This window comes from Bombina bombina, chromosome 9 (assembly GCF_027579735.1).
Source record: "Bombina bombina isolate aBomBom1 chromosome 9, aBomBom1.pri, whole genome shotgun sequence".
Taxonomy (NCBI): Eukaryota; Metazoa; Chordata; class Amphibia; order Anura; family Bombinatoridae; genus Bombina; species Bombina bombina.
The window spans coordinates 279637242-279652241 of NC_069507.1; the positions used below are offsets into that span (position 1 = coordinate 279637242).

At 45.0% G+C, this 15000-nt stretch overlaps 1 protein-coding gene and 1 long non-coding RNA gene across 3 annotated transcripts in view; both read right to left on the reverse strand.

Annotated features, from left to right (window-relative positions):
• LOC128640335 (tyrosine-protein phosphatase non-receptor type 6) overlaps positions 1 to 6851 on the reverse strand; it is a 601976-nt gene extending 595125 nt beyond the window's left edge. Inside the window, exons 1-2 of the mRNA XM_053692826.1 lie at positions 6306 to 6851; positions 5848 to 5991 (exon numbers count right to left, since the gene is read on the reverse strand). Of these exons, the coding sequence (XP_053548801.1) occupies positions 5848 to 5991; positions 6306 to 6419 (258 nt within the window). The 5' untranslated portion in view covers positions 6420 to 6851. The remainder of the gene's footprint in view (positions 1 to 5847; positions 5992 to 6305) is intronic.
• Positions 6852 to 8041: 1190 nt separating this feature from the next.
• LOC128640337 (uncharacterized) overlaps positions 8042 to 15000 on the reverse strand; it is a 20172-nt gene continuing 13213 nt past the window's right edge. For both annotated transcript variants that reach the window (XR_008399330.1, XR_008399331.1), the window contains exons 2-3: positions 13587 to 13742; positions 8042 to 10779 (exon numbers count right to left, since the gene is read on the reverse strand). This is a non-coding gene — a long non-coding RNA (uncharacterized LOC128640337). The remainder of the gene's footprint in view (positions 10780 to 13586; positions 13743 to 15000) is intronic.

Sequence of the window (15000 nt, forward strand, 5' to 3'; positions counted from 1 at the left end):
CCCCACCTCCCCTGTGACTGGTTGGCACCCCTAGCCATGTGTGCCCCCCTTCCCCTCTTAGGAGCCCCACCCCCTTCACCCCTTGACCAGGCGGCCTCCGCCATTGGCCATCTTCTAGTTCCCCCTCTAGGAACCCCACCTTGGCCCAGTAAAGTACCCGGCCATCTGCTTCCCTCCCCACCACCCCGAATGTGCCCCGTACTCAACCTGGCCCCACTCAGAGACCCGGATAACCCCACCCCCCTAGCCCTTCCTCTCACCTCACCACCAGCAACGGGCAACGTATCTTGCTGTCCGCCGTCATCAGGCTCTAGGTGAATGGAGTCCGTCCAAGAGCCGTGCAAGCCAAAGAAGTCCTCCTCTAGGCCGTCCATAGAGTCCGCCACTGTAGATGGGCCTGGCCAGGGGCCAGGCCATTGCCCTGGAGGGCCTGTGTCTGGAAGAGAAAAACTTACATGTGAGCCACCCACATCATCAGTACTCCCAACCCCTGCAGCAAATGACACCCCAGAATCCAAGCCACCCAGCAGGGGCCTCCTACCTGCTCCCCCAAAATGGCTAACCAACTTCCCACTGGCCCCAGGAGAGGGGGGACACACTCCTCATCCGAGGAATTCAGGAACAACCCTGAATAACCAGAGATTACCTGCATGCTGTTATCTAGTGTCACTCTGCGTCAGTAAATAATCCGGATTTTACACTAATACTCAGGAGATTGCCTGCATGCTGTTATACAGTGTCACTCTGCGCCAGTAAATAATCCGGATCTTACACTAATACTCAGGAGATTGCCTGCATGCTTTTATACAGCGTCACTCTGCGCCAGTAAATAATCCGTATCTTACACTAATACTCAGGAGATTTCCTGCATGCTGTTATAGAGTGTCACTCTGCGCCAGTAAATAATCCGGATTTTACAATAATAATCAGGAGATTGCCTGCATGCTGTTATATAGTGTCACTCTGCGCCAGTAAATAATCCGGATTTTACACTAATACTCAGGAGATTGCCTGCATGCTGTTATATAGTGTCACTCTGCGCCATTAAATAATCCGGATTTTACACTAATACTCAGGAGATTGCCTACATGCTGTTATACAGTGTCACTCTGCGCCAGTAAATAATCCGGATCTTACAATAATAATCAGGAGATTGCCTGCATGCTGTTATACAGTGTCACTCTGCGCTAGTAAATAATCCGGATTTTACACTAATACTCAGGAGATTGCCTGCAGGATGTTATACAGTGTCACTCTGCACCAGTAAATAATCCGGATCTTACAATAATAATCAGGAGATTGCCTGCATGCTGTTATACAGCGTCACTCTGCGCCAGTAAATAATCCGGATCTTACACTAATACTCAGGAGATTGGCTGCATGCTGCTATACAGTGTCACTCTGCGCCATTAAATAATCCGGATTTTACACTAATACTCAGGAGATTGCCTGCAGGATGTTATACAGTGTCACTCTGCGCCAGTAAATAATCCGGATTTTACAATAATAATCAGGAGATTGCCTGCGTGCTGTTATATAGAGTCACTCTGCGCCAGTAAATAATCCGGATTTTACACTAATACTCAGGAGATAGCCTGCATGCTGTTATATAGTGTCACTCTGCGCCATTAAATAATCCGGATCTTACACTAATACTCAGGAGATTGCCTGCATGCTGTTATACAGCGTCACTCTGCGCCAGTAAATAATCCGGATCTTACACTAATACTCAGGAGATAGCCTGCATGCTGTTATATAGTGTTACTGAAACCTCAGCCCAGTCCCACCAACCTACCAATCGCCTCCTTAAAATTGAGGATAAACAGCTGCAGCCCGAAGTCATTCAAATGTACACCGTCAGGCAAATAGAATTCACCCTCTCCAACCTCCGCCAAGTCTGAGTGATGAACAACAGAACCACCAAGCCTCCGTACAAAAGCACCCCTAATCTTATTTACTTTTTGTCTGCTTTTATCCAAACTCACAGGGTCCCAGGCCACCCTCCACACCATCCTCGGCAAAATGTCCGACCATACAATTGCCAAAGAGGGGAACAAGCTCCTCAATCTACCAATGTCCCTTTTCATGCTTCTCACCAACTCTCTTTGCGGGTAAAAAACCAAGATCATTCCCCCCAGCATGGATTAACAACACAGTCGGAGGCTGAAAACGCCTGCAATAATCCAACACCAGAGGCAGTAATCCGTCCCATCTGAGCCCCCTCACACCAAACCATTTAACTTCACAACGAGACTTGGCAATACCCAACTGCAAGCCATCCACCTTCGCCGAAGCCGCCCTCCGGGCCCAATAAATAAAGGAGTGGCCGACCAACCACAAACGATCCACACCTAAAACACAGAAAACAAATGAACCACAAGAAACACCCCTCAAAGACCCAATTCAGGGCGAACATACAAGCGAAAACAACCTGATCCCCACCTTCCAATCTCTTTAACCTCCGCCTCGGAAAGCCCCCTCATGGAAGCCTCCGTCGCGGCCCCAATATGAAAAGAGTGGGTTCCAAAATCAGCCGGATTGAGGCCCAACCGGCACAAGGCTTTTTTAAGCACTGCCTCCCGTCCAGATGAACTAACAACGAACCCCTTGTTACCTGCCGAACCCTCAAGTACAATTGAACACAACGCCAAGGACAAACCTCCAAACCACTGGGAAAAAGGACAATCATCCTACCCTTCCCTAGCTGATCCGTCTTACTTCTCCTCAAAAATATCTCCACCCTGGATTCAAATAAAACTACATCTGCAAAACCCAAGCCACCCATTGAATTCAAGTTCTTGCTAACTAATTCCGAGATCCGAAAAGCCCCGAAAAAGGCCAAAACATAAGCCACCCTGAACAAACATGTTTCAAAATCCGACAGGCACACAACTTCAAGAACACTATACAATTTTTCCAGCAATGAAAAAGTAATCGGCCTTCTCCTATCAGGGGACAGTCCAACTGAACCCTTTTTTAAACCCTTCAAAACCTACCGCACACAGAAAAGCCTTGTAGCATCCTGCAGACCTAACAGCTTAAAACGAAAAGACAAAACTGCCATACGCCTATCCATAGCCGAAGGCGATAATCTTTGGGACCCCCATTCCCACATCCACTCCAACAGGACACCAGTAAGATCAAAACCCGCTTCACATATATTCCGTACCCTCAGCCTGGACTCCCAATCCCACCACACTCTGGAGTAGGAAGCCCAAGTACCTGGAGCAAGCGAAGCCTTCACCAGTCCAGCCAATCCTCCACCCCAAGCCTCCACAGAAAAACTGGGCACTGGCAACTGGTCACGTCTGCAAGAGGGACCAATTTCCGGAACCGCTGCCACTGAAAGCGAGAGAGGGAATCGGCTATAGAATTATAAAGACCTGGGATATGTTTAGCCTTAATGCACACGTTCATCCTCAAACACTTCAAAACCAACAGACGCAACAAGCGCAACACCGGCAAAGATGATGCCGTCAAGGTATTCATAGCATAAACAACACCCATGTTATCTGTCGAAAACACCACCGACCGATTACGCAATTCAACCTCCCAAACATACAGGGACACCACAATTGGGAACAGCTCCAAAAAGACCAAATTCTTCACTAAGCCACAAGAAAACCACTCATCAAGCCATCCAGCCGCACACCAATGGCCCATGAAATATGCTCCGAAACCACAACTACCAGCCGAATCGGTCACAAGTCCCAACTCCTCATTTGACACCCTAGGCGCTTGAATCAATGCTGAACCATTAAAGCCCAACTAAAAACATCTCCAAACTCGCAAGTCATCCTTCATCTCTCTCGGCAACCACACAAAATGGTGCGACTAGACGACACCCGCAGTATCCAAGGACAACCGCCTGCAAAAAACCCATCCCATGGGGATGATTCTGCACGCGAAATTGAACTTGCCCACCAACGACTGGAGATCACATAACGTGATCTTTTTTGCCAACAAACAGCGGTCAAGAACCTCCAGCAAATCCTTCACTTTAAAACCGGGAAGTCTGCACTCCATTTTTATGGAGTCAATCGTAATTCCCAAGAAATCCAGGGTCATCACAGGCCCTTCCGATTTCTCACTGGCAATTGGCACACCAAAATCCAACGCCACCTGACAGCGAACATCACGCAGCCACCTACAAACACCCGAACCGGCTGGGCCTACAAACAAAAAATCGTCAAGGTAATGTACCAATGACGACAAGCCTGACCGCACCGAGACCACCCATTCCATGAACGTTGGAAAAACGAACACAAAATGGAGCAGCCCATGGGCAAACACAAATCAACATAGTACGAGCCTTCCACACAACAACCCAGCAAATGATGCGAAGACGGGTGCACAGGCAACAACCGAAACGCCGCCTCAATGTCGATTTTTGCCAACAAGGCGGAAGGCCCCGCCTCCCTTACCAACGCCACCGCCTGGTCAAAAGAGGCATATTTTACCGATGCCAGTTCCTGAGGGATACCATCATTCCCCGATCCCCCTTTAGGAAAGAGAGATGATGAATTAGCCTGAACTTACCAGGCTCCCTCTTAGGAACCACCCCAAGCGGAGATATTCTCAAATCCGCAATGGGAGGACAATCAAAAGGACCTACCATACACCCCAAGGACACTTCCTTGCGCAATTTTTCCCGTACCACCTCCGGCCACAAGCGGGCCGACTTTAAATTACCCCTGAATACCTGACTACCCCCCTGCGACGGAATAATAAAACCAAACTGGAAACCATGGTACAAGACCGCCGCCGTCTCACAACAGCCCTGACGCCTAGCGTACAGGACAAACCAATGCTCCATCGCGTCTAGCCTCACGGGAGTCACCCCCTTTTTCAGCCATATCACCTGCTCCGCCTGCCTTTCCTTTACGAAAACATCTAGTATAGGGGTGGGATCCCCACACCCGGAGCACTCGTGCTTGAACTTACACGCGGCGCCCCACTTACACAATTTTTCGTTGAATGCAAAGCAACACCCTTTCCTAACCGATGCCGGGGACCCACTGGCAGAGGAGCCACCGGCTCCCGACCGAAAGGACTGGGAGGCTCTCAAAGGTGTCATTATTTTGAGCCACAATCCCATGTTCCGGTCGTCCCACCTCATATCCAGCTTAACCGACAGCCGTTGACGAAAGTGTTCGTCATACGACCACCAAGCCATACCCCCATATGTCCGTTGCGCGGCCGCGATTTCATCTAAATAACAGAATAAGGCACTACCTTGCTCTGGGAATCTACCAGCAAAGACACTTGCATAAATTACAAAGGATTGGAACCAATTAGAAAACGTTTAAGGCAATTTCCTATAACGTTTTTTCCTCTCCTCCATCTCCTTCTTGGCCACGTCCTTTTTCGAATCTTCCGGAATCTCAAAAGACTGCTCAAGCGGAAGGAGGGAAAACAGTTCAATAAATTCCCGTTTACATATCTTGTCCCTGACCTCCGAAGTCAAGTGCATCCCCAACGGCCCAATGGAGCAGAGGCAAGAACGGGACATCGCCGTGTCTGCCACTCTCAACTCCGCCCCATCCACCATTTTTGTGGCTACAGGAGTAGAAACCACCGATGGCCCAGTGCCCTGAACCACTACAGGAGCCCCGCCACCGTTGCCTGAGGATCCCTCCACCGCACGAACCTCAACCCTCCCCAACACCGGAGAACTTGACGCCCCCTGAGCCGGAACCCATGACCTCTCAACTGCTACATCCCTCAGAGGGGCAGCTCCTTCCAATTGCAACAACAACTCCCTTAAACCTGCAACAACCCTCACAGCCACAGAATCACTATCACTCCCCACAACATTACTCCTCACATTCAATATCCCCGCCTCACCTGTAGAAGTGTCCGCCGCCTGCATTCCCGATGACTCTCCAATAGCAGCCTGGAGCCCGTCCTAGCGCGGCTCCGTTCTCCGCTGCACACCCTCCTGCACGATGGCAGCCGTCCGTGCATGCTGGTCCGGCTGCCATGTATTTTCTTGGAAAACAGCAGCACATGAACACAAATTCAGTGAGAAAAAAAACCCTCCCCCCCCACCTCCCCTGTGGCTGGTTGGCACCCCTAGCCATGTGTGCCACCCTTCCCCTCTTAGGAGCCCCACCCCCTTCACCCCTTGACCAGGCGGCCTCCGCCACTGGCCATCTTCTAGTTCCCCCTCTAGGAACCCCACCTTGGCCCAGTAAAGTACGCAGCCATCTGCTTCCCTCCCCACCACCCAGAATGTGCCCCATACTCAACCTGGCCCCACTCAGAGACCCGGATAACCCCACCCCCCTAGCCCTTCCTCTCACCTCACCACCAGCAACGGGCAACGTATCCTGCTGTCCGCCGTCATCAGGCTCTAGGTGAATGGAGTCCGTCCAAGAGCCGTGCAGGCCAAAGAAGTCCTCCTCTAGGCCGTCCATAGAGTCCACCGCTGTAGATGGGCCTGGCCAGGGGCCAGGCCATTGCCCTGGAGGGCCTGTGTCTGGAAGAGAAAAACTTACATGTGAGCCACCCACATCATCAGTACTCCCAACCCCTGAAGCAAATGACACCCCAGAATCCAAGCCACCCAGCAGGGGCCTCCTACCTGCTCCCCCAAAATGGCTAACCAACTTCCCACTGGCCCCAGGAGAGGGGGGACACACTCCTCATCCAAGGAATTCAGGAACAACCCTACCTCCCAGGATCAAGCTCAAACTACTCAGCCTCCTCACAAGACCCATATTCCTGATCAACTAAAGACCCCTGGGGACAGATACCTGATGCCTGGTCCCTATGAACCTCAACCTGAACTTGAAAATCCTCCCTTACACCTGCCTTCAGTAATCCAGGACTAACACCCACCCCACACGAGAATGAATAGTAGCCGGGATACCCCCCCCCCTCACTACCACCCCCCATCCCCCCAAAAGCACTATGAGAGCCACTAGGCCCAGCAAGGCCCAAATCCAACCCTGAGGACCCTCCCCCACCAGCAGGCCTCTCCCGGCCGTGTGCAGCCTCCATATCACCTGCACCATGTTTTGCGGCCGGAACAGCCGTAGGCCTCAGCTCCTGAGCACTGCCGCTCCTCCCAGCCGATGACGTCACCACCGCCACGGGCCTGGACTGCACCGCTGACCCGACTGCCACCTCAGCCACAACAGGCCTCTTCAAAGAACCGGATTCAGACTTCCGGCCACCTCCAGCCCTGCCACACACCTCTGGGTTTAGCCTCAACGGAGGCTTGGAAAGCCTCGCAGATTTCTTCCATGGGGCATTCAGTAGAGACCGGACCTGATCCTCAAGCCAGGTAGGACCACGCTCCGCAGCAGCCTCCCTAAGCTGCAACAATAGCTCCTCAATCCCGGCCATGACGCAGGCTGAGCGGGAGATCAGCAGACAGAGATGCTGCACTTCCTCTTTGACAAAAAATTGTGCTGATTTTCCCGCTCAGCCCACACCTTTAAAGCCTCCCATCAAGCTCCTCCTGCCTCTCCACCTACCCATACCACACCAGAGGAGGGGGGCCTCTTTCCTCCCCGGTCAAAGCTCCCTCCGTCCAGCCCTGCAGCCTCCAGGAGCCACTTTCTATTCATCATAAGCAGGCAATATAAAAACATAAAAGATATACAAACACAGAGCCGTAGTCAGACCGGTTACTTGATCCTGTTTTTCAGATCCAAAACCTGGGCCGGCTAAATCGCTCTTTAATGTAATAATGCAACTAAGGAAACTGCTGCACTGTATTCAAATGTGTAGCAGCCAAGTCCTTATGCAGCTCCGTGTTAACACTCTATCTGTATGTATGTACATATTGATCTATGTCATTTTTAAATAGAATGATAGATGTATTTATGTATATATATATCTTTTTTCTTTTTTTAAATTTCATATATAATGTTTATTAATTAATGGGACTCCAATATCATAGAATATCATTTCAAGCAACAATACAAACCTTTAACTTTTACTAAAGGAACACTAAGCACATTTATATACTTTCAGAATTATGATTGAACATTCAATTTAAAATCATTTTCAAAATTACTACTATTAACCATTTTAATTAGTTCTTTGGTTATCTTTATTTTAAAAAGAAGGAATCTAGGCTGAGGAGCAAGATAAATTCAATTGAACCCCCCATGGAAAAGCACAATTTCATTGGTGATGTTCAATCAACAGGGTCAACTCATTTTCTGATTAAAAATGGTCACAATTCATAAATTGAAATGTTTGGTTTAAAATACAGATACAAATAGACTGATGACAATTTGAGAATGTGACTATCTTATAAAGTTGATTTAAATTGTACGCTCTATCTGAAGCATGAACAATAACATTGTACGCTCTATCTGAAGCATGAACAATAACATTGTACGCTCTATCTGAAGCATGAACAATAAAATTGTACGCTCTATCTGAAGCATGAACAATAAAATTGTACGCTCTATCTGAAGCATGAACAATAAAATTGTACGCTCTATCTGAAGCATGAACAATAAAATTGATATTCATTTTCACTTTAATCCTCAGATAACCTTTTCTAATTGAAATAGCAATGCACATGTGAAAGCCAATCATATAATGAGTCCGATTTAACAAATATCTGCCGGACCCGATCCAACAGTGCATTGCACCAGCAGCTCTTGTGAACTGCTGGTGCATCTTTTCAAGATGGTTGCTCTGCCTAAGCTTCTTTACCCCTTGCAAATGTTGCCCTTGCTTCTCACCCAGCAAGACATCGCCTCCTTGCAGACTTCCATTGGTAATTTTATTTGGCAGGGTAAGAAACACAGGATAGGTAAGACTCCTCTGTCAATGCCGGTAGGTGGGTGTGGGCTCCGTCTTCCCAATATCATGTGGTATAATTGGGCAGCCCTTTCTAGGTTTATACTGGATTGGCTGGTAGGGAATGACTTTTACACCGTCCCTGATCTAGAGTCTAACTTCATCAAACCGCTACACTTGGCTTTCTTGCCTCATGCGGATCTTAAATCGTTACCCATGTTTGTACAAAACCATGTCTTATTTAGGGACCCCTTGAGAGCCTAGGCCAAGATTTGTAGACTATGGGGATTGCAGAAATCTACTAGTAAATCTCCCAATACAGGGTAACCTCAACTTTCTTCCTGGATACACTACACAAGCATTTCAGACATGGCAAGAATCAAAACTAACCAGACTTTATCAACTACTGCATCCCTTGACCTTTGACATATTACCTTTTCAAGACTTGCGGGTGAGTTACGACCTCCCCAGCACCCACAGGTTTGCGTGCTTCCAATGCAGACATTACATCTCTACACTAATTTCAGGGGGACTGTTGTCTAAGGAACCTTCCAATATAGACAGACTTTGTGCCTTGGCAAAACTGGGACCTTACAGACTCTCACACACATATAATCTGTTGTATCGTCATTTTGAGGACTCCACTTTGCGTGGGATCGTATCGAAATGGTCTCATTTTGAAGATTTAGAGGTGGAAACAACGCTGATTAATTTGAGCTTTGAGAGGGCAATTCAGGGTACCATTTCTGCAAAGCTGAGAGAATCGCAACTAAAGTTCTTGCACCAAGCTTATATTACCCCTGGCATGCATGCAAAATGGGTTCGAGGGGCACGTGATTTATGCAGTAAATGTAGCCGGGAGTCCCCTGATTGGATTCATCTGATGTGGGGGTGCCCAAAAGTGCAGAAGTTCTGGCAGAAGATTTCGTTTTGGCTGGGCAAACTAACCAAGCAAAATCTACCCCTCTCAGCACAGTATGTGATTTTTCTTATGCCTAGAGACCAGACACATAAATACAACACTTTTATAATTACAGTCCTCATGCTAGCTAAACAGGCTATCCTTAGGGAATGGGTGGGAGAGAGAACCCCGCCATTTCAGCAGCTGCTTAGGGCGGTACACACTCAGATGTTATGTGAGCAGGCGGACACTAGGGGAGACCCTGAGAAAAGAGTAAAGAGGTTTCTCCTTAAATGGGAGGTATATCTGATGCAGTTACCGGACATAGTTAGGGATAGAGTTCTCCTTCCCTTTAAAAACATTCTAAAGGGCAACTGGTGTCTCTCCACTGATTCAAACTGCTGAGAATTCCTTTCATTTGCGGAGGCGCGGTGTTGGCTGGATGGGGGGGATCCGGAGGTACCTTGGGTGAGTATGAGCATCTTTGTTGTTTGTTGATCTTTCCGTTTTTCCTCCTTTGCTATTCTCTTTCTTTCCTTATCTTAGTCATTATGCTTTTTCTTTTTCCTTTCTTTTTCTTCCCTTTGTTTGTCTTTATATTAAAACATTTTTGATAAAAGATGAGTCCAAGTGCATGCATGAAGATTTCATTTAAGTATCGGGCCTTATAACACGGTCACTGCCTTATATGTCTTACTATGCATATGTTGATATCGAAACCTATTATACCAATGTGATTGCACTTGTCATGTATGTCTTGGATTCTTTTCTATAAATAAAGTTAAAAAAAATAATAATAATTATTTTACAAAAATATAAATCAAAATTAAAATTAAAGGTGATTTATGGCCTCCTGCAGGGCCCGCACAGCCCTGGATACAATATTGAGGCCCTGGGCAAGGTCATCAAAGATCTCCTGAAGGAATGAGCCAGTTTGGGTGCCCTGATCTTGAAAAAGACCAAAAGAACATTTGTTAGATAAATTCTTTATCAAGATACAATTGGTAAAACATTATATTCTTTTTACTTACATTCCACTCTAGCCTCCTCCTCTTCAGCTACCGCCGGTGACAAAGGGGGTTCTAAAGCATCCCCCGGTACTGGGTCGTCTGTCAGAGATGAAGCACAACAATGAACAAATGTTAGTATGATCAATGACAACTCCTATATTATACAACAAATAGTTCATTTAAAAATTATAAAAAACTTCCTCTCTAAACTATATATGAAAATAAATAAATAAAATGCACATGCAAACCACATTTTTACTTTCCGCTTTTCTAATGAGACTATAATGTTTTCAATCTTTATACATTTTTGGGATTTTATAATTGGTTTCATTCTACTATAATACTTTGATAAAAAGCATATCTAGATATTCTCTGTAGTTGCAGAATTTATAATGATCATAGATAGGCTTACCATAATTTTTAGAGGTAAAACTGGGACCACCTGGCATGGTGCCAGTGGGGGTGTGGTCAGGGGCATGGTCAAGGGGCAGGGCGATTACCGGTCTCTTTAAAGTAGTAGCTTTTATTTGCATAATGTTTCGCGGATACTCTACCCTTCATCAGTCAAACAACAAGTGAATCACACAGTTTAAATAGACCATAACACCACCCCCTAGTGAAAAAGGCACCATTGTGTTGTCATGGTAACCATACACAACATGAGCAAATAAATTCTTCATCATAATCTCAGATTCTAAATAATGCCAAACTTTAGGCATAATTACCAATTTAATAACATAGTGAAAAGCCTTCTATAATTGTCTCACCCATAAACATTGTTATATCTTCAACAAAGGATAGATATAGAATAAAGTAAATTGAATATTCTAACTAAATTGTAATCTTTTGTAATATTATAATCTCTATGTGAATCATGAAAGAAAATGTTAGTGCTTAGTGTCCCTTCAACATGCAGCCTGAAAGAACCTTTGAAAAATAAAAAAGTAATGTTAAAGGGACATGAAACCACAACATTTTCTTTCATAATTCAGATAGATTATACATTTTTATACAACTTTCCAATTTACTTCTGTTATCAATTTCGCTTCATTCTCTTGGTATCTCTTATTGAAGAACCAGCAATGCATTCCTTGGAGCTAGCTGAATACAGGGAGTGCAGAATTATTAGGCAAGTTGTATTTTTGAGGATTAATTTTATTATTGAACAGCAACCATGTTCTCAATGAACCCAAAAAACTCATTAATATCAAAGCTGAATAGTTTTGGAAGTAGTTTTTAGTTATAGCTATTTTAGGGGGATATCTGTGTGAGCAGGTGACTATTATTGTGCATAATTATTAGGCAACTTAACAAAAAACAAATATATACCCATTTCAATTATTTATTTTTACCAGTGAAACCAATATAACATCTCAACATTCACAAATATACATTTCTGACAGTCAAAAACAAAACAAAAACAAATCAGTGACCAATATAGCCACCTTTCTTTGCAAGGACACTCAAAAGCCTGCCATCCATGGATTCTGTCAGTGTTTTGATCTGTTCACCATCAACATTGCGTGCAGCAGCAACCACAGCCTCCCAGACACTGTTCAGAGAGGTGTACTGTTTTCCCTCCTTGTAAATCTCATATTTGATGATGGACCACAGGTTCTCAATGGGGTTCAGATCAGGTGAACAAGGAGGCCATGTCATTAGATTTTCTTCTTTTATACCCTTTCTTGCCAGCCACACTGTGGAATACTTGGACACGTGTGATGGAGCATTGTCCTGCATGAAAATCATGTTTTTCTTGAAGGATGCAGACTTCTTCCTGTACCACTGCTTGAAGAAGGTGTCTTCCAGAAACTGGCAGTAGGACTGGGAGTTGAGCTTGACTCCATCCTCAACCCGAAAAGGCCCCACAAGCTCATCTTTGATGATACCAGCCCAAACCAGTACTCCACCTCCACCTTGCTGGCGTCTGAGTCGGACTGGAGCTCTCTGCCCTTTACCAATCCAGCCACGGGCCCATCCATCTGGCCCATCAAGACTCACTCTCATTTCATCAGTCCATAAAACCTTAGAAAAATCAGTCTTGAGATATTTCTTGGCCCAGTCTTGACGTTTCAGCTTGTGTGTCTTGTTCAGTGGTGGTCGTCTTTCAGCCTTTCTTACCTTGGCCATGTCTCTGAGTATTGCACACCTTGTGCTTTTGGGCACTCCAGTGATGTTGCAGCTCTGAAATATGGCCAAACTGGTGGCAAGTGGCATCTTGGCAGCTGCACGCTTGACTTTTCTCAGATCATGGGCAGTTATTTTGCGCCTTGGTTTTTCCACACGCTTCTTGCGACCCTGTTGACTATTTTGAATGAAACGCTTGATTGTTCGATGATCACGCTTCAGAAGCTTTGCAATTTTAAGAGTGCTGCATCCCTCTGCAAGATATCTCACTATTTTTGACTTTTCTGAGCCTGTCAAGTCCTTCTTTTGGCCCATTTTGCCAAAGGAAAGGAAGTTGCCTAATAATTATGCACACCTGATATAGTGTGTTGATGTCATTAGACCACACCCCTTCTCATTACAGAGATGCACATCACCTAATATGCTTAATTGGTAGTAGGCTTTCGAGCCTATACAGCTTGGAGTAAGACAACATGCATAAAGAGGATGATGTGGTCAAAATACTCATTTGCCTAATAATTCTGCACTCCCTGTACATTGGAAATCCAAGGAAAATGGGCATAGAATTTTAGTCACCAATCAGCAGCTAGCTCCAAGTTCCTGAGCCTATCTAGATATGCTATTCAACAAAGGATACCAGGAGAATGAAGAAAATTAGATAATAGAAGTAAATTGTAAAGTTGTTTAAAATTGTATGTTCTATCTGAATCATGAAAGAAACAAATTGGGTTTAATGTCCCTTTAAATAATGCCAAAATAGTATGAGAATTATAAATTACCTTGGATATCAGGGACTTCAAGATCTGTCCCTGAATCCTCCTCCTGTCAACCCTCGAGGGTCAATGGCAACGGTGGCGAGGAGCGGTTGCTCCTCGGAGTTGCCATCGACACCGGCCTTACGTACCGGGGGATCCTATCTCTTGGACGCCTGAGATCTGTGAAAATATAAAGTTGTATGTCCACATTATAGATACAGTATATATATTATTGGTGAGTAATGTATCTGCAGCAGCAATGCATGTAATTTTTATTGTTTCTGTTGATACATTTTTATCTCTAGAGAGATATATCAATATCAAGATATCTCTGTATATCTAGATATGCTTTATATATATATATATATATGTATATGATCAGGGCCGGACTGGGACCAAAAATAGGCCCGGGCATTTTAAGGCAAAGCAGCCCACTCCCCCACCCCATTTTTATTTAATAGCCCATATACAACCACTCATATCCTGCACCCCATACATAGACCCACCTACATGCACGCACATAACACACACTCACATGCATGCACACACACACCCACTCACATGCACGCACACACCACACATGCACACACTCATGTGCACGCACACCACACATACACCCACTCACATGCACGCACACACCACACATACACACACTCATGTGCACGCACACCACACATACACCCACTCACATGCACGCACACACACTCCTGTGCACGCACACCACACATACACACACTAATAGATTAAAAAAAATAATAATAATATAAAATATAATATATATATATATTGTTTACACTAGTTTGAGGACAGTACAAGACTTATGCTTGCTCAACAAAAAAAGTACTTAAACCCTTGCAGGCTAACCCTGCCTGCCTCTCCCTACAGTGCATAAGCACGGTACAATACATGTATCAGAAACAATTCATAAAGACCATATCAGACACTGAGCTTAGAGATTATAGTGTAGCATGTTGCAGGATCACATCAGCAAATTATTCAAAGTACATTCAAGTTTTTCAAGGGACAGGGAAGAAAATTGTTTTTGAAGGTAAACTACAAGAAAATCTAGCAAAATAATGAAAGTCTGGTAAATTTATATTTTTTATCTTTAATTTATTTTTAAAATGGAAAGACATGGGCACTTAAATATTAAATGAAGTACAAATATTGCCCACATTTATTAATAAAAAAAGTTTGTTGGGTGTACAATATGACCTATGCTATTATAGTTAATTATTTACTTAGTACATGCTTAGAAAGAGAGAGAAAGAAAGAGAAAGAGAAAGAAAGAGAAAGAGAAAGAAAGAGAAAGAGAAAGAGAAAGAAAGAGAAAGAGAAAGAAAGAGAAAGAGAAAGAAAGAGAAAGAGAAAGAGAGAGAAAGAGAGAGAGAGAAAGAGAGAGAGAGAGAAAGAGAGAGAGAGAGAAAGAGAGAAAGAG